This window comes from Halictus rubicundus, unplaced genomic scaffold, assembly GCF_050948215.1.
Source record: "Halictus rubicundus isolate RS-2024b unplaced genomic scaffold, iyHalRubi1_principal scaffold0121, whole genome shotgun sequence".
NCBI lineage: Eukaryota > Metazoa > Arthropoda > Insecta > Hymenoptera > Halictidae > Halictus > Halictus rubicundus.
Window position 1 is genome coordinate 505,705 of NW_027488662.1, and position 20,073 is coordinate 525,777.

The 20,073-nt window shown below is 41.9% G+C and overlaps 1 protein-coding gene across 1 annotated transcript; it reads left to right on the plus strand.

The window, feature by feature from the left end:
* The first annotated feature begins 502 nt into the window (after nt 1-502).
* On the plus strand, nt 503-6,851 carry LOC143363777 (uncharacterized). The gene is made up of 2 exons (XM_076804309.1): nt 503-717; nt 5,378-6,851. The coding sequence occupies exons 1-2, from the start codon at nt 503-505 to the stop codon at nt 6,849-6,851; spliced, it is 1,689 nt and encodes a 562-aa protein (XP_076660424.1).
* Nucleotides 6,852-20,073: the final 13,222 nt, after the last annotated feature.

Consider the following 20,073-nt stretch of genomic DNA (forward strand, 5'->3'; position numbering starts at 1 on the left):
GTGTGAGTTTCCGAATGAACCGTTAACGGAGAGTCTGCGTTCGAATTTCCGGCGCCCAAACCCGAGAATTGTTGAGAATGAGACAATTGTGCATTTATCGCAAGACGGTCTGCCTGAGCTTGTGCCCTATCATGTTCGCCCTCGAGTTGCCTTGCCATAGCTAATGTTTCGAAATATTGCGCTTCGAATTCGGCTCTTTCGTTGAGCCGTGATTCAAACTGATTATCCTCCGCACTTAATTCTAACGCTTCTTGGATTAATTGAAAATTTTGAAATTCGCGTTCGATTTGCGCTATGCGTATTTTTATATTCGCGATAGGGATTTGTTCCGAAGATGTAAGCGGCGAAATAAAACCTTTGAACAATGTTAATTTGGTTTTTATAGTAGCGCGTTTTCGAATCAGATCGCGTTCGCTGGGTTGCGCCTTGTCTTGAGAAGCCATCGTAACAGACTTTATTGTACGACTACGTGAACTACGACGAAATTACGAAATTGGCGAGTATGATTTATGCTTTGACTCACAATTACGATGATGACGTCGTCTCGATGTTGGAGTTCCCTGCGGTGGACTTGTTCCGTACAGCGGTAGACTCCTTGATGACGACGCTTCGACGCTTGACGTCCTTACGGTTGCAATCCGTGGACGCCCTCGATGATTCTCCACGTGGTTGGCTGCGATGTGGAAATCTCTGCGATGGATTGGTTCCAGGCAGATCGTAGATTTCCCGAGTCGATGATCCTTAGATAGGCCTTGCCGCTTCGATCCGACGGTAGATTGTCACTATAGTTGATTGTTGTTGCTCTCCGATGATTGGCACAGTGAATCAGAGGATGATGCTTGTCCCAATGTCACTGGTATCCGGCTCGAAGGACCAATTTTTATGTTGAGATCGTCACGGGTTGGTCGATGCTCAACTGGTCAATTTCGAACTTAAACGAAAGTTGACCTCGTCGAAATAATGAGATGCCGTTGTTCGGTAAAATGTAATTTATTAATAGAGAGCAACACAGAAATTAACAACTAACTAGACAGTGATTAAAAAGGCTCTTGAGAATATCGTGGTCGAAATATGGTTGTTCGCGTTTTCACGGTTGAGATGGTTCTGCTTGGTCAGTTTGTGCGCTGCCTCGAAGTCCACTCATTCCACCCCCGTTGACGGGGAAAACTTGCGGGGGATGCAAAAGTCTAGTGCCATTGGCGGATGGGACTTGGAGAGATATTTTTTGGGACCGCCTCTTGTCGTGGAGGTGAGACCCCCCTCTCCAAGCCCCGGTGGGAAATTCGAATTAGTAGTTAACGGGACTTCGAGACTACGCGAGAGCAGGCCCAATTGGCCCGCATCTGTTTCGGCTTGCATGTATTGTCGCGTTGGCCTTGCTGACCATACCGTCGTTCGAACGCGGGACTGGGGCCTCGGACACGTCGTAAACGTTATTAGAGGGCCCCAAGCTGTAAAAGGCCATATTCCTCTAAAACATCCGAGGATGCGACAATTTTCGAAGGGTACGCGGGTCGGCTCGCGTGGGCCCCAGATGCCGCCGAGTTATGGCAAGGGTCCGCCTTTGTTCGCACGGTTGCCGTAGGCCTGCGAGGGATTACCGTTGAGGGTCACGCCTCAACACTGTGGGACGTAGATTTTCTTTTTGTAGCTCTGTATTTTTCTTCCTCCAGACTGTACACTTGCCATCAGAACCAAAAACATTAAATTTACTTTCGTCAGTAAATATGACTCTTCGCCAAAACTCGATATAATATTATCTTTCGCGAAATCAAGTCTCTTCTTTCTATTTGCGGCATTTACGAAATACTTCTTGCGAGCAACTCGGCCGTGATATTCATTATTTCGTAAACAATTACGAATAGTGCTGGCACATACACTTACTCCAGCGTTGTTTGCAAGCTCAGCAGCGATCTTAGGGGCACTATTTTAGGATTTTTTTTTATTTCACGCACTATAAAACGTTCATCGCGTGAACTAAGTTTTCGAGGTCGACCAGATTTCGCTTTACTTTTATTGGTTTTTCGTTCACCATATCGATTTATAATTCCTTGTATAGTGCTATGTGGCCTATTAATTGTTTTTGCTATTTCTCGCAATGATTTGCATTGATTATGCAGTTGTATAATAATTTTTCTTTCAGTCTCACTTGTTTCCTTACCTTTACGACCCATTTTACCGAATGTTACAAAAATTGACTGGTTTTGCAGAAGGTTGCCACTAGACTGTGCATCAAAGACTCTGTCTGATTATTTGTCGGGTCCCGCTAAACCATAATATAAACAATCGGACGCCTTTCAAGTGCATTCTAGTACCTGTACGAATACTTTTTGCGCGCCAATTTAGAGACACTTCTCATACTTTTTAATTTTTCTCGTTAACGTTAAACTTTTTCAAGTATATTTATATAACAGTATGTAGTTAAAAGTATATAACAATTACAATTATGTTTCGTTTTATAAACATGTGTGCAATTACATAGAGAAATACATGGTTTTTTAAGCCTACAAGAGGTGTACGAATACTTTTTATACTCACTGTAAGTAAAATGAAGAGGGCATAATAATGAAATTTTATAACATAAGATTCATAACATAATATATGAAATCATATGTTATGATTTATTTATTTATTTATGTATTTATTTATGTATTTATGTAGTTATGTATTTATTTCTTTATGTTTCATTTCATAACATATGAAATCTGAATTTTTTCGATTTTTTCGATTTTTACAACCAGAAAAAAAACCGGAAAAATCTGAAAACGATTCAAAGTATGTGGTTTGATATCCGAAATGTGTCAGATTTTTTTCAGAATGGATTTGCGATTTTCCTCTATAATTACCCTTACAGATGAGCTATCCAGAGTTGGGCAAAATATTTATCTAAATAAAAAGCCTTCGAATAAATCTACAGATAAAAATACTAACAAGGAGAGGCCACGACCTATTGGATATCTGCCCTTATAATGGTATATATTCGTGAACAGGAGAACGAGATCTATAAGTGTGCAAAGTTTCAACCGAATCGGTGACCCGAAGGCCATGGCATCTCCTTGTAAATACATTCCAATTTGTACCGTGTTTAGTGTCAGAATGCCACGAATTAGTTGGCGCAGGTTCCATGAAAAAATGATTCGAAGTTCGAATAAATCCGCTTCGAATAACAAAAATTATCTTTATTCGTCGGATAAATTCTCGTCGAATAATATTGATTCTTCGATACTCGTTAGTTCTTCGAACCTTCGAATAACGAATACAAATTTTTTTACCTTTTATTCGTTATTCGAAATTTTTATTTGGATAAATATTTTGCCCAACTCTGATCTGGACATTGTCAGCCAGACCTGTCCTGCTCAGGTGCACGTGTTTCCATATTTCAGCTAGTCCCGTCTCGGTCAGCCTTTTCTGCGCCAGTATGATTTTCCCCGTCGAAGAACCCGAAATGAGAAAGCACTTGAGAGTGCCATAACCCCCCCCCCCCGTACCAGGACGATAGAACTGTCCTGAGACCACTCTAAAGGATGGTTTTAAAAAACTTTTTTTATTTTTTTTATCACAGAATTTTGTCTATTTTGTTTTGTTAGAAACTGTGGTTGAAAATCAGACATAAAAATATAAAAATATTGCAAGCAGTGTAGGGCAGAGTTGGGCATTATTTAGATAAAAAATTATTTAAATAACGATTCGAATAAAAGATACTTTATCTTTATTCGTTATTCGAAGGTTCGAATAAATCTTCGGATAACTTTTGCCAGCTCGTCGAATAAACGGCGACGGCGCCCGACGAGGACCGACGAGCGCCGAACGTCGAAGACCCAGCGACTGCCAAACGGCATACAATCTAAGCGGATAAAAATGCTAAATACAGTCCAATTTGTACCGTGTTTAGTGTCATTTTAATCAGAAGAATGCCACGAATTAGTTGGCGCAAGTCCCATAAAAAAATACTGACAAATAAAGAAGTTTTGCAATTGGAGTGGTAGTTGTTTCACACCGATATCTCGCGACTCTACGAGCTCGGAACTTCAAAGACCAACGACCGACCAACAGCCTACAATGTAAGCTAATGGAGAATCGAGCATTATTGGCAATTTATGCTTTTATGATTTTAATCAGAACAATATTGGTAAGACGAATGAGTTGTAGATCTTATCCCGATCAAAATCAGTCCAAACACGTCATCATTTGGACTGTCTTTAATGAGATTGTAATTTTTATCGTAACATTACGTATCAGTGAAACTTGTTCGATTGCACTCGAATTTGACCTCATTTTCATCAGGAAAATCCCTTCCATTCGCTCGTCACAATTTCATGAGCATATATATTGAAAAATCTAAAAGTTTAAACTTTCATACGTGCGCGATTCTCCATCAGCTTATATTGTTGTCGTCTGTCGTCGCTGGGTCTTTGAAGTTCGGCGCTCGGCGCTCGGCAAAAGTTATTCGAAGATTTATTCGAAGCTTTCGAATAAAAGATACAGATAAAAGATGAAAAAATTATTCGAAGTTCGAATAAATCCGCTTCACATAAAAAAAATTATCTTTATTCGTCGGATAAATTCTCGTCGAATAAAATTATTTATCCGATACTCGTCGAATAAAGATACTTTTTTTATTCGAACCTTCGAATAACGAATAAAAAATTTTTTATCTTTTATTCGTTATTCGAAATTTTTATTTAGATAAATATTTTGCCCAACTCTGGTGTAAGGTATGCTCGCATATTTTTTTTCGCGCGTTACCATGGCTGACGACAATGTAGCACAGCGTCGCACAGTGCGGATAAATGGCAAAATCCGATGTCGGATGACAATATGATACCTTTATTCGACGATCTATTCGAATAAAATCTGATTATTTATTATTTATTTATAGAATAGAAAAATATCCGTTATCTTCCAGTAACTTCGTTTATTCGCAGCAGAGTATCATATGGGGTCATACCATGTCAGATCGATTACTTTCTGATGTCCCTATCGGCGATTTTGTACTGAATGAAATATGTTGTAGTCCATGTGACAGTAGAAGAGGTTTAGCAATCATTTCTTTTTTGCAGCTCGAAGTTTGCAATTTTTAGTAGATACGTTTATAATTTTACTATAAGCTCCTAAAAAGTCATTTTCATCGGCTTGTTAGTTCTGACTTTATAATGTAATGAAAAAAGGGTGATCCTTTCTTTCACACGTCTATTAAAATCAACAATTTTTAAGATATCGAGAAATTCTTTGACATTCGTTCATAGGTCGCTAAAGACTACAACATATTCAAATTTGAATAAAATCCCACAGCAGTACTCCAAAATTGTGCCCGATTTCGCGTGGAATGACCCCAGTACACAAATTACTGATGCATGTTGTTATGTTGTACTTTCAGACGTAAGCATGCAGCGAAAAATAGGGTTGCCAAGCTAGAAGTCCATAATCAAGAAACGCAGGAACAGTCAATCGAGGATATTCCCGAGAAGATGGATGTGGCACCAACAATGACCAGCGACACAGACTGTTTCGTCGCGGAGTCATCAACACGGGAGGAAACATCCGAAAAATCCACTATCGCGGAATTGAGCATTGTGGATTTGCGGCACATCTTCGAGGAGATGAAAAAACTGGAGAGCCATTCGGAAACTTTGAAATGTTGCATGGCCAATTTAACCATAACCGGCAGGAGGCGCTTGGGCTTGGCGACAAAAATACTAATCGAATGCAAGATGTGCAAATATAAAACGGAAATAAATAGTGAATCCGCAGAAAGCGATAGATTGAATATCAATTGCAGTGCGGTCGCCGGCACAATAACTAGTGGAGGTGGTTACATACAAATGGAGGAAATGTTCTCAGCAATGAACATTCCATGCATGTCTCGATGGATATACAGAAAATGTCATGACGACATCGTGGAGACCTCCATCAATGCTGCAGAAGCAGAAATGATAGCAGCGGCTGAAGAAGAAAAACGCTTAGCCACTGAAAGAGGCGACGTTTTACCATCGGGAATTCGATTCATCCCCGTCGTGGCTGACGGTAGTTGGATGAAGAGATCCTACCGTACTGGAAAATACGACTCCATGGCCGGTGTGAGTGCAATAATTGGATACCACACGCAAAAAGTTTTATTTGCTGGAGTGAAGAACAAGATGTGCGTTATTTGTCACAACGCTGCCAAAAAAAACGAGAAGCCGAAAAAACATTCGTGCTTCAAAAACTGGGGACGACATCAAACGTCGACAAAAATGGAGAGCGACGCAATTGCTGATGGCTTCGAGACCAGCATAAAAAAAAGAGGTCTCGTGTATGCGACACTGATTGCTGACGGCGACAGCAGCGTATACAAGAAAATTTTGGATTGTGATCCGTACAAAGCGGCGATAGTTCGTGTGAAAAAGATTGAATGCACGAACCATTTACTACGCAACTTCTGCAATAAATTAAAAGATATTGCGAAGACGACTCCGCCTGGGAAATATAGAAAAGCAGTGGAAAGCAGCGTTCGCAGAATGCGTACGGACATTACGGAAGCTGCGGAATACAGAGTAAAGGAAAATGTTTCGATCAATCGCAAGATAAATAACTTGCAAAAGGATTTGACGAACATTCCTAGCCACGTCTTTGGAGAGCACAAAGAGTGCCGAAGACTCGGATATATCTGCGACCGCATCGCAAATAACGACGAAGAAAACATGGTGCCGCATCTAATGGAAATCGGAATATATTACAAGATTCAAGATATCTTCCGTCCGCTGATAGCTCACGCTGAAAGTTTGTTATATAATAGCAATAACAACTCAGTGGAGAGCTTCAATTCCATTATTGCGAAATATACTGGCGGCCAAAGGATAAATTGGAGTTAGAGGGGATCGTATACCGGGAGATGTCCCGCTGCTGTTATACAGTATAACACAAAAGAGGTATTGTCCCGCATAATGCGAGCCAAGCGAAAGGAGCCGCCGAAATGTTTGGAAGCCATGGAAAAACGAAGAAAAGAGGAAAATGAAAAAAGAAACAAAAAGTAAAGTGCTCGTCGCAGAAGGCGCGAAAGCCGTTTTCACAGACGACGAGAGACAAAGATTACGGAACCAGCGCAGAAAAACCGGACATGAAGGAACATGTGTTCCACCTACAGAAGGAAAGACACATGGAGATTCTGCAGGATTGGCAGAATAATAGAAAAAAGATTGAAAAGGAAACTAGAGAGTAAGCCAAGAGCCAAAAATGGCAAATATATAGATCCAAATTACTCACGGCATCGAACTTCGGGAAAGTGTGCCGACGTTTGAAAAAAACGCCGTGTGGTAATTTGGTAAAGTCGCTGTTATATCCAAAAGTTTTGGACCTGCCTTCCATGGAACATGGGCGGCAGTGCGAAGATATTGCCCGAGAAGAACTCTCGCGGAAAGAAGGCATCACAATAAGAAAATGTGGCCTCTTCATCGATGCCTCAATCCCATTTTTGGGAGCTTCTCCGGACGGCGTGATCGATGATGACGACGGTATCGTCGAAATAAAATGCCCGAAAACGGCAGAAAATATACCGCCAGAATAAGCGATAAAAACAGTACCTGCAGTACGCAAAATATTTGTGGATGATGCGGGTACTGCAATGAATAAAAACAATTATTATTTTTATCAAGTGCAAGGGCAGCTGCAGATAACGCAAAAAAAGTATTGCCTGTTTTGTGTTTGGACACGCAAAGGCTTAATATCGCTGAAGATATATAGAGACGACAAATTTTGGCAGCAAGAAATGCAGTCAAAATTGTCGCGATTTTACATACATTGCATGCTGCCGGAAATAGTGGATAGCCGACACAATAGGAGTATGGCCATTCGAGAGCCCTCCGATATAGAGCGAAGAAAGCCTATTATCATCAGCTCGCGATCATTGGAATCGCTGGAGCTTCCTGACGCGATATCGTCGAGCTGTGAAACAGTGTGCGGAACCGCTGATTATTTTAGCGGTTGAACATTGCAAAATGGTTCATTCCTTAGCTCGCGAATCATTGGAATCGCTGGAGCTTCCTGACGCGATGTCGTCGGGCCGCACCACGGGCTGATTATTTCAGCGGTTAGAATGTATTTATTTTGGCAGATTCGTCTTCCCTGATAGATTCCAGAGTGCTGCCAATGGATCCCAGACCATTCGACTGCGCATCTCAGACCCGGTATATATACACAATTATACGAATTTATGTATTATATGTTTCAATAGTTTATTCGTTTTTACTTATGTCATGTTACAGATGAGATTCATACGGACTAGTCCAATAGGAGGACTGAGGGGACGTTTATGCGAATTTTACAAATCGTACTGTAATAATTTTATTATATTTATCATGAAATTTTTGTATTATGAATACTGATAAGGTTTTGGCAGTTTTCCTTATCCTAGCAGCGAATGTTGGTATTCCTTTTCTGCCAAATAAAATATTTTCTTTTATTACTATGTATTTTGTTACATTTCTTTATATTACCATATTTGCTACTTTTAAATTTTTCTCTCTAACATTTTCTTCTATCTCTAAGCCTAACGGAGCTATTTAGGCGGCCTGTTTCTCGTGAACCATGCGGTATTCGTATATAAAACTTCTCGGTAAACTTTGGAAATTTCTATAAACTTTTATCTAAATGTATGATATTATTCAAGTTTATTTTACATTTAGTCTTTAATTGTAAATTTGTATTTGTTTGTTTGTTGACTTCAGATTTGACATCTAAAGTAAAAAAATATGATAAATTTTGTTTAATTTTTTATGCGCTTCGTGGCATATAAAAAGCTGCTTTCATGATATTTGAATATCATTTTCTTTCTGACAGGAAGTGAATTCCGGCTCATTTTCTTTTTAAAAGAAGTCCTGGTAATATGTATAAAATTATTATAGAATAAACTGATTCAATTCAAATGATTTCCTTAGCTTTTGCATACACGGGACCGCCGTTCGAGTTTCATTTCAGAAATATTAGCGAAAAACTGCAGAGGTAATATGACAACGAGTCCTGCGTACAGCTACGCACCCGTGGCAATGTATGTATGTGTGTATGTCCTATGTAATGCCCTATTTTTTCTATTCTACAACAAGATTTGGTTTGGCGCGACTGCAGCGTGCCAAGTCTTCAGCCGGACGACCAGTGTTCAAATCCTGTCGACCAACGCATTTTTTCTTTTATTATGTTTTATCATTGTATATTTATATGTTCCGATTTCATTTTGATAAAATATAGCAGGCCGCCGAAAATGATCGGAAAGTAGTAAAATATATCACCTCGCAATTCTAATTACGGATCAGACAGGATGTCAGTATCAAACAACGCTCGAAAGGACAATAACATATAAGGGAGAAAAGACCGCACTTGTTCAAGAAAATGTAGATGAACTTATGTCACATCACACAACTGTAATAGTAACTTGTTCGAAATCCGGAAAACACAGGAAATTTATAGAATTTAATATATATTTATTATAGAAACAATAATATACAGGGTGAGTCATCAAACGTTAGCACCTCAAATATCTTTGTTGTTTCTAAAGATACGTAAAATATGGTAAGGACAAAGTTGAATGGTACTGTTACGAGCCAGGGCTGCGAGCAACGCGAGAGGCCGGCGAGGGGTTTGTTACCCCAGGAATATGGTTTCAATTTGTTAGTTAGGTACGCAGACGCACCCAATGCGAAATCGGGGAGCCGCTAGGATAGTTGACGTCGAGGACGCACCTGATGCGAAATCAGGGAACCTCTGGGAGGTTGGAGTCAAACGCAGACGCACCCGATCCGAAACCGAGGAGCTACTAGGAGGATGAAACTTCGCGAACGCACCCAATGCGAGATCGGGGAGTCACTAGGTTGGACACGCGGCGATCCCGATATGAAAGGAAGGTGGAAAACTCACAGACGCACCTATTGCAAAATCAGGGAGCTGCTAGGATACGGAAGAACCCAATGCGAAATCGGGGATTCGCTAGGATGGTATAGTTTTCGTGGAAGCACCCAATTCGTGGGAGAAATCTTCGTTGATTTGAATTTAAGATTAGTAAGCCTCGTAACTTATATAATTTAATTGATACAATCCGAGCGGTTAGATTGTATCGTGTGGGAACGTTCAATTATTATATTAGGATTTTAGGAAATAATTAAGGGTACGCGAGTTAACAAACAAGACAATTTATTCTGAATTGAAATTATTACAAGTGTTGTTGTTTATGTCGCGAATGAATATAATAAATGTACAATTAGAGGAATTGTTTACCTATGTTGCACGGTGTTGACGCACTGGAAATGCGGGGTTAGATGGCGATTGTTGAATGCCAAATAGAATATATACCGAACTAACGGAATCTATAAGGTTATGAATTGATTCGAAAGGGACTTTAACCCGATCTCACTAGACTTGACTCTGTAACGCGACGTGACTGCACGATTACTATAACGTTACGGAACCGTTTCTGAATCTCAACTGAACCGCTTCTCGACTAACCGAAGAGGATGAAAACGAATGGGTTTATATACCTTGAAAATGAAAGGGGTACTCTGTTTAAGATTTGATGTCGCGTAGGGTCACAGTCACATTTTTTGTCACTTCTAATGAAAAGCAAGCCTCAGTTAGATTTTCGTTGAAAGGGGTTAATGAAGGTTATCCGGGCTATTTCCTATCAGAATATTGATTAACGGATGCCAGAAGGGAGTGTCTGGAGATTTTGATATAAAGAAGGCATACAGTATCTTTCGTTAATAAAAGGGGCCTGTTGGGACGCTTTTCGTTCTCAGAAAAGAGATTAGAAATTCTAATCGAAATAAACGTGGAGAACGTCTGTAACGGTGGCGTCTCGCTTGCGTGGAGGCGCGAGCGAGGCGCGCGGTCCCTCCCCTGGATTCGCTCAGCGACCAGGGTTCGTCGGGGAGGGAGAAGGAAATGGTCTAATAAAGCAGACTGCGTTGGTGGCAAACAAACTAATTTATTACTTAAGGAAACGTTAATTAATGCAAAAAAGAATAAAGATTAAGTATAGAGAAACGCGGAGCGGTCCGTTGGCTATCCGCCCGGATTTCCCGACGGTCCGGCGATGGTCTGGTGATGGCCGGTTGCCTCTCCCCTGGCCTATTAACAGTTTAATAACCGGAAATCAATGGACCGTAACGGTGGAGTCTGACGCGGGTAGCTTATCTCTAATTATCCTACTTAGCCTACGCGAAAAATAACCTATGGTAACCGCGGGACGCCGGCACGGTTTTCGATTTCGATATTGTACGCGGGAAATACACGACGCGGGCGAGACGTGCTCGCTGGAACGGTGCCTGCCGTCGGACGCCCTCGGCGCGGTTCGGGTACGGTCGCGGCGCGTGTAGAGAACGCGGTGTGCGGGGAGCGCGGGCGAGCCGTGCTCGCTAACGCGGTCCTGAATCGGGCGCTCTCGGCGCGATCCCGAGCTCTCCCGATCCTCGAGATGTTATTTCCACCGCGGCCCAGCGAACGATAGTGAATCGACTTTGGTTTCCTGGTGGGCTGGGCACGCGGGGCGCGGAGAGGAGAGGGTAAGGAATCCGCGGAACACCCCTCCCGTCGTCCCCGCCCGACCGCGGCTCGAGCACGTAGGCACAGACGTAAACCTAATGCCTACGGCCCGAAACCGGCGAGGGCGCTCGTCTTCGGTAGTATACCGAGAGGCGAGCTCCACACGCTGCTGCGGCCGATCGACGACTAACGTGCGGAGCGCGACGCTGGATCCCTGAGGGGAGAGCGGGACGCGGGAACAGGTCCGGGTGGTAGGGATGACGGTCCGGAGTGTCGTATCCTCGGTGCCCTGACAAGAGCAAGCCGGTGATCGACTGCCTCCCAGAATCCTGGTCGCGGCCTCGGTTTCGCGTAGGGGACGTAAACCCACTTACGTTCTGCCGATTCCAGCGCCTCGTCGTGTTCGCCCGCGATGGTATACCGCGGCTAGCACGATCTGGCGCGGCTGCGAGAGGATCTGGGCCCGGGTGTTCACCCGAGAGCTGCTCCAGACCAAGTCCGGCTTCGGCTGGTTCCGTCGCGATCTTTATAGCCCGAACGCGGACCTCGTGTGCTCGTTCGCGAATCTTCGGTACACGGCGATTGGTCCGCGCTCGGGCTGGATTCCGCGGATTGGCGCGCGGCTAGCCCGCACCGGTGATTGGTGCGGGTTAAGGTACAGAACGACTCGCAACGAGACACATACGTCTCGTTGCACGTCTCCATACGTAACAGTACAATTGGGCTGACACGATGCAAAAAAAAATTTTGTTTTTATGTCATTTTTTTGGAGATATCAAAGTCACCTTGACTTTTTTAAATGGAACCACCCTTTTTTAAACACCTACAATGATAGTCCCTTTCATTAGGAATTCAGTCACTATAATTAGTCCAAGGTCATTCAAGGTCAAGGACAGAAAAAACGTATAAAACTAAAATATGGAAGCAGAATACCTGTATTTTATAAATGTTCGAAATGATGGCCGTCTGCGTCGATACATTGTTGTAAACGAGCTCTGAAGGAATGTTGAACTCTGATACGTGTATCCGACGTGATATTCGTACATGCTGTGATGATACGCTGACGCATATCTTCAACTGTTGTTGGAGCATCCGTGTACACGGTCTCTTTTAGCAGACCCCATAAAAAGAAATCCAGTGGATTTAAATCAGGCGAACGTGCTGGCCATGAAACTGTTCCGCCTCGTCCATCCATCGGTTTGGATATCGAGAATCCAACGTTTCTCTTGCTACTCGTGCATAATGAGCAGGACAACCGTCATGTTGGTACCACATATCGTAGCGATTTTGTAAAGGGACATCTTCTAACAAAATTGGCAGATCTTCTTGCAAAAATTGAGCGTATTTCTGTCCCGTCATCATTCCGTTAACGAAATACGGTCCAATTACTTTGTCGTTCAAAATACCACACCACACGCTTACGCTCCATTGTCTTTGATGATCAATTTCTCGCAGCCAGTGCGGATTATCCACAGACCAATAATGGGCGTTCCGTAGATTAATTGAGCCATGATTAGTAAATGTTGCTTCGTCCGTAAACAACACATTAGAAAAAAAATGAATGATTTTGAGGCAATCCCCATTGACAAAAGTTAATTCTATTTTGAAAACCATTCCCGTGCAATTCTTGATGGAGCGATATGTGGAACGGATGAAATTTATGTCGGGCCAGAATTCGTATTACGCTACTTTGACTTATGCCTGCTTCCCGGGCAATTTTTCTCGTACTCACGTGAGGATTGACAGCTATAGCTGCTAAAATATTAATTTTATTGTCTGCATTAGTCGTGGGATTCTTCCGTTTGTACTGTCTTGCATGTACACTTCCAGTACTTCGAAACAACCTGTACGTATTAGTGAAAGTATGTCTAGAAGGAGTGTTTCGCTCGGGGTACCTTTCTTCATAAAGTAGTCGGGCCTGCACTGCATTTTTTCTACATTCACAGTAAATCGTGATCATATCACACTTTTCAGTCATCGAATATAACATAGCGGAATCGCGTTTGGAAACATACTGATAGTAAATAAGAATGCTGAATAACATTGAAGGACCTTAGTATGTTTACTTTAACTACGACCATAGTATGTTTACTATTTCCTACAAGTCTCAACCGTGATAAACGTATTCTGCTTCCATATTTTAGTTTTATACGTTTTTTCTGTCCTTGACCTTGAATGACCTTGGACTAATTATAGTCACTGAATTCCAATGAAAGGGACTATCATTGTAGGTGTTTAAAAAAGGGTGGTTCCATTTAAAAAAGTTAAGGTGACCTTGATATCTCCAAAAAATGACATAAAAACAAAATTTTTTTTTGCATCGTGTCAGCCCCATTGTACCATTCAACTTTGTCCTTACCATATTTTACGTATCTTTAGAAAGAACAAAGATATTTGAGGTGCTAACGTTTGGTGACTCACCCTGTATATGTAAGGAAAGTACATAAGTGCATTTCCTTAATTCAAATCTGCCACGCATTTACGAATGCGGCAGATGACAAGGAGACAACGACATCTACAACACACGACAAAACGTGGGAACCAGATATTCAGTCAGAATTATTCGATTCACAAATTAAGTATTATTCAGATAAAATTAGGGTAGAGAATAAACTTTAATGTCGTTTCTCTTTGTTACAGGTAGGATTAGTAATGTAAATAGTGAATAGTGAATAAGCATTGTAAATAAGTTACGAATAAACTAATCTCTTTGTTACAGAAACTCAGTATTGTTTATTTGACCCTGTCAGTCCCGACGACAGAACGATTGACATTATATACAACCATTATATACCATTATTGGTATTATGTAATATTAAACATCCCTAAGTTCAGAGAAACATCGTCCAGACTTAAAAAATTGAATAATACAAAAAACGACAATTATACTACGCAGGATATATCCCAATATTTCGAAAGTATTTTCAACGGCATCGGTTGGTGTAGTAGCTATGGTCTCCGACTGCGGAACCGCTGAAGACTTTTTGGACCAGGTTCGCATCCGGCCCCGGTCCAATTTTTTTTTTCTTTAATCAGAGGTTTTTTCGATTTCTAACCGTATGATTGTTGTTACGCTGTTGTAAAAACATTTTTTAACTATGTTTAAACTATTTTTTAATAATTTTCCGGACAAATATTTTTGGAGTACTTGCGGCCTTTAGTCATCTACGGGCTGTATTACTTATCTACTTAACATTTTTTTACATGGAACAAGTGCATCCCGATGGGTGGTTGAAGTTGGCCTGGAATACCGTCTGAGGGGCTCGGCGCGGCGTGTGAGCTAGTATTTGACGTCCGCGCTTATCCCCTCTTCAGCGGTCTTCGCGGGTGGCGGGGGTCATGTGTCCGCCGGCCCGCTAGGGTCCGCCTCCACGTCCATTCTCTTCCCCTCCTTGGAGGTGAGGGTGGCGGGAGCGGGCGGTGCACCCCCGGCAATCCCCTTTGACGCGCTTTGGGGTGGCACCACACCGCCAGCCCCCTTAGCGTCCTCCTTCGGTTTCGATGGCGGCGAGCACGCCTTGCGCCCGCCGGCCTCCCCAAGGCCGCGCTGATCACGCAGTGGGGCGGATCCTTACACTCCACCCCCGGTGGCTTGCATCACCGAAGCGGTAACAATGCCCGCTGCGGTCCTCCGCCGCAGTGTACCGCTGCCGAACATGCCCTAAGGCAAGGCAGCGGAAACACTGCAGCGGCCGAGCCGCCAGCACCACTACCTTTTTTTTCCTGAGAGGAGGAGAATGCATTTACGCACACCCCCAAAATGCAGTGTGGGAATCGACCGGTCAGGACCGGCCCCTACCCACTATAAACTCCTCCTCTCGTGGGTCTTCAAACCCTCTCACGTCTTAGGCCTTGCGAAAACAATCGTAGGGTCCCGCTGTTCGCATATCTCTTACGATCGCGTTGACGCGTCACCGCCAGGTCTCACAGTCGCACAGGACATATTCTCTTCCATTAATCTGTGTTAAACAGCCCGCCGCCGGTTCGTACCAGCCATCGCGCGTGCCTGCCTTTCCAGATCACGTTCATACTTCTCCTTCTCTTTCATGATATAATTTATATAACCATTAATCTTATCCCAATAAAAATTGTTACTTAGCATGATTTGAACCATAGTTTGCGGTGTAAATGGCCGCTCTGAATGTAATTCGAGCCAGGTTCGTCGCTCTTCCCATCGATAACAATCAAAAATTGTATGCTCAGGTGTATCTACATCTGTGGGACAAAACCAGCATCTGTCACTATTACTCTTCCTAATTCTCATCCGGAAGGTATTGAAGACAACATGCCCGGTAAGTGCCTGTGTGAGACGGTAATTTAAGTCTCCATGTTTACGCGTGATCCAAGGTAAGATATCGGGAAGGAAAAGATTACTCCATCTTTGCTGCCACTTAATCCAGCTTTTCTCATTTTCAGATTGAACTCGTTCTCGCCGGATTTCATCCTTGAGGTTCTTCGTATCGTCTTCATCCCCAGGTAGGTATTTTGTTTCATTTCTAATCTTATAAACACGAACTCTCTTTTCAATTTCCAGGATCGAAGGCATAACTCCAGTGATGACATTTAGAGCGTCGCAGCACACCGTACGATATGCCCTAGCGACACGCCCCAAACCTATTCTTTGTACTCTCTCTAGAGCTAATTTGTTCCTATCCAGATAAATAGCAATCTCTCCCCAAATTGGCGCCCCATAAAGGACAACCGATTCGAGGACGTTGTAATATAAACGACGGCCATGCGTCGAAGGACCATCTATGTTAGCCATTAGCCTGGAGAGCTCACCAATTACTCTAAGTCCTTTTTGAGTACACATTTCAATGTGTTTATAATAATTATATTTAATACCGCTGGAAGGAGCCGGATTATTGCCTAAAATATTTAACCTGAAACTAGCCGAAATACGTTTCCTATTTAGAAAGATAAACTGATTTTTAGTCGCTGACATCTCAAGGCCGAGTTCCGTTAAAGAGGTAAATATATCCTCATTAATAATCTTTTCTAATTCCTTCTTTAAAACTTCTAGGTTCCGATGCGTTCCTAAAATGGCAACATCATCGGCATATGTTAATATCTTAATATTATATACATTATATACATTAATTCTAATTAATTGATCATAAACCATATTTCACAACAAAGGGAAAATAATTGACCCTTCAGGTACTCCTTTTTGCATTTTAATCTTTGTCCAGCCATCTTTAGCCCGGTATTTAACATACCGATCTTTTAAATAATCTTGTAATATTTTCTGGAGATATTCAGGCAAACGTCTTTCTACCATAGCGTTAAAAATACTATCTCAACCCAGGCTATTGAAAGCATTCTTAATATCCAAACTAACCAAAATAGCGAATTTTTGCGTTTGTATAAATCTACCCATAAAATCTAAAACTATAGAGAGCGCATCCCACGTCGACCGTCCCCTCATAAAACTGTAGTATATGGTTTATAATGTTTGTTTATTAAAAATATAAAGAAGGTATTGAATAGATAACTACGATGTCGGAAACTCTCACACAATGCATACGCTCTTCACTCTCCGCAGTCAACGCAAAGTCTGTCCGTTTTCCCCAAAAATGTCCTTTTGTAGTTGTCATTCACACACCCGCACTCATCCCCAAACTCTGTGTGTGTCCCTCGAAAATCCCAGCCTACCTTTGAGCCTTTGTTTTTTTAATGGTATTTGTCTATGTATTAAATTTCAAGATAACAAAATAGTCTTAAACCTAACTATATTCGCCGCAAAGTAATTTCTATTATTTTTCTGTCGCTTGGTCATATATTCGAATCTTATTTGACGGTTAATTTTGCCTACAACTAATTCTATATTTAATTTTTATACTCTAATCCTAATTCTAAGTTACGTCTAAGTAGGTCTAGTCTAATTGTCTCTAGTCTAATCTAATCTTATATTTTTTTTTCTTTTAGGGTTTACTCTATCTATCGCGTATAAATTTTCTAAAATTGATTTATAATCTTATTTGACTCTAAGTTTGTAGTCACAACTTCTGTGGGGCTCTGCCTTGGCTTTTCTCTGTTAAATAAAGTTTTTTCCTGCCGCAAGGACTAGATAACTTACTTTTTTCTAATTTCCCCAAGAGGGAAGTGGGGTTTTTTGGGTAGTTAACCCCCTCTTTTCTTTACTTTATCGTATAGCCCTAGGGCTACCCGCCAAAGGGCCTGTAGGAAATTTTTCTCAACAATGCCTCCTTTGGGTCGCAAAAGTGATTTTTTCGCTAAATAGGGGGGGTTTTTGAGTGATTTTTTTCCCTACGGGGATCCCCACCCCTCGAAGGTTTCCCCAAATACTGTCTATTAGGGACCCACGCCCTCAGTTTTATTTTAATTGCCCGGATACTTTTTTGACACCCTGTATATCCGGAAATTCAAAGTTGTCTGATCTGGTCGTTCTTGGGCTCGTTGGAAAGGGCTAGCCAAGCCCTCCTACTTGCTCTACTGGTTTTTTTGATTTGACTAAAAATCAACCCTCGTATTCGTGTTTTCTCGCGACGAAGTGTGCAAATCGAAAAGTTTCAGCCAGGGGGGAGAATACTTCTCCCAATTGACCCCTAAGTGCTGCTCGTCCTCGATAATACTTATTCACAGATTTTCGTAACAATCGGGTTATTTTTATTGATTTTGCCTCTATAGATTTTACAGTTTATGGCTTTATACCGGGTGCCCTATTTGTTGCTAACTCTCTCTCTATCTCTATCTCTCTCTAGACTGTTTTCACTATCTTTCTTTCTTTTTCTTTCTTTATCTTTTACTCCTACCTTGCAAATAGACCGACCCCTTTGGTGTGGTTTCCTTTGCGTCTGGGCGTTCGCTTTCTCTCTCTCTCTCTCTCTCTCTCTCTCTCTCTCTCTCTCTCTCTCTCTCTCTCTCTCTCTCTCTCTTTCAACTATCCAGAGATTCACTTCTTTTTCGTTAATTAGTCCATAAATATGTTAAATTCACCCACTATTGTCCATCGCGTCACTCCTTTCGGTATTAAAAACCGGTTGAAAGTTTTTTTCGTGCGCTTTATTGTTCCTTCGCGGGTTTATTGTTTTTCACTCGGTATTCCGCGCGGTTTGTGAAATTTTAACTAATCTAATTTGTTTTAATTTAAATCAACGTCAAAATTCGGTATCCCGCGCGTATTCCAAAGTTCGTCCCTTTTTCAGGGTTTTAATTGAGCCCGGCACTGCGTTATCGCGTACCGAATTACCCGTTTTATTAACGTTTTTTGAAAAAGTCTCAAAATTCTGCGAAAACGTATGATTTGATGGCGAAGCTCTCAAAATTCGACTGTATTCGAAGGAAGTTCGACTCTCTCTCAGCCTACCCTTGGGCCTGGTTTTCGTCAGGCCTCGATGTTCTATGGCCCTCTTCCGTTGGGTCTGGCTTTCGTCGGGCCTCGATGTTTTATGACCCTCTTCCGTTGGGTCTGGCTTTCGTCGGGCCTCGATGTTTTATGAACCTCTTTCGTTGGGTCTGGCTTTCGTCGGGCCTCGATGTTTTATGGCCCTCTTCTTGCCATTGAAGACGCGACATTCTGCTTAAATTTCCGATACTACAAAACCATACTGGTTTGATGCAAAGGGCGGATCTCCGAGATATTTTAAGAGTCTGTTACTAAGAACATTCTCTAGTATTTTATTTGCCGCATCTCCAATACTTAAGGGTCTAAAATCCGATGGAAGATTTGTCCTGTTGTTGTTTTTCCTTATTAAAATTGTACGGCTGCTTTTCCATCGTACGGGTACAAAACCTTTAATAAGGCAGGAATTAATTAAGTCCCTTATCTTTTCAGTATCCATGTATAACACAAACTTTATGATACTAGGTGGTAAAGTATCAATACCGGGCGCTTTCTTAACCTTAAATTTATCAGCAATGTTTTCAATTTCATAGGAAGTGACCAGTTCTTCATCTTCAACACTAATGGGTCCAAAAGAGTCATAAATCACCGGTACACTGGAGCGAGGGAACAAGGATGACAAGATGCTCTTAGCTTCACTCCTGTACAATACCGGAGTAGGTTGTTTATGTTTGAAACGATACTGTATAACTTTATATGCCTTTCCCCATGTATCTTTTTTTAATTCTTCGACGAAGCGCTCCGCCTCATCGCTCTTTTTGAATCATTAATGCTAAACTGTAATTTCTTTTTCAGCCTTCTATATTCTTCCTTCGCAGACTGTTCATCATGCCCTCGTCGTAAGCAGCGCTGGTACGCACGACGTTTATGTTGTACCTGTCTACGGAGTTCCTCAAGTTCAGCAGTCCACCACGGATTCCAATCGGAGTGATACTGACGCACACCATACTGCATAGACCGTCTACATGCTTCCTTAATGCTCTTCATATAACGATCTACATCATCATTATTCGCATCACTCAGGTCAAGGTCATCATTTAGCTCCGCGTACGTAGACATAAATACTTCCTCATTAATATTCTTGACATTCCAGGTCTTGGTCCGTGCAAGCATGTGGAAACGTCGAAATCTCTCATCATGTTCTAAACGGATGTGATGTAGACAATACAAGTGATCCGAACCACTCTCAACGTTATTCAACA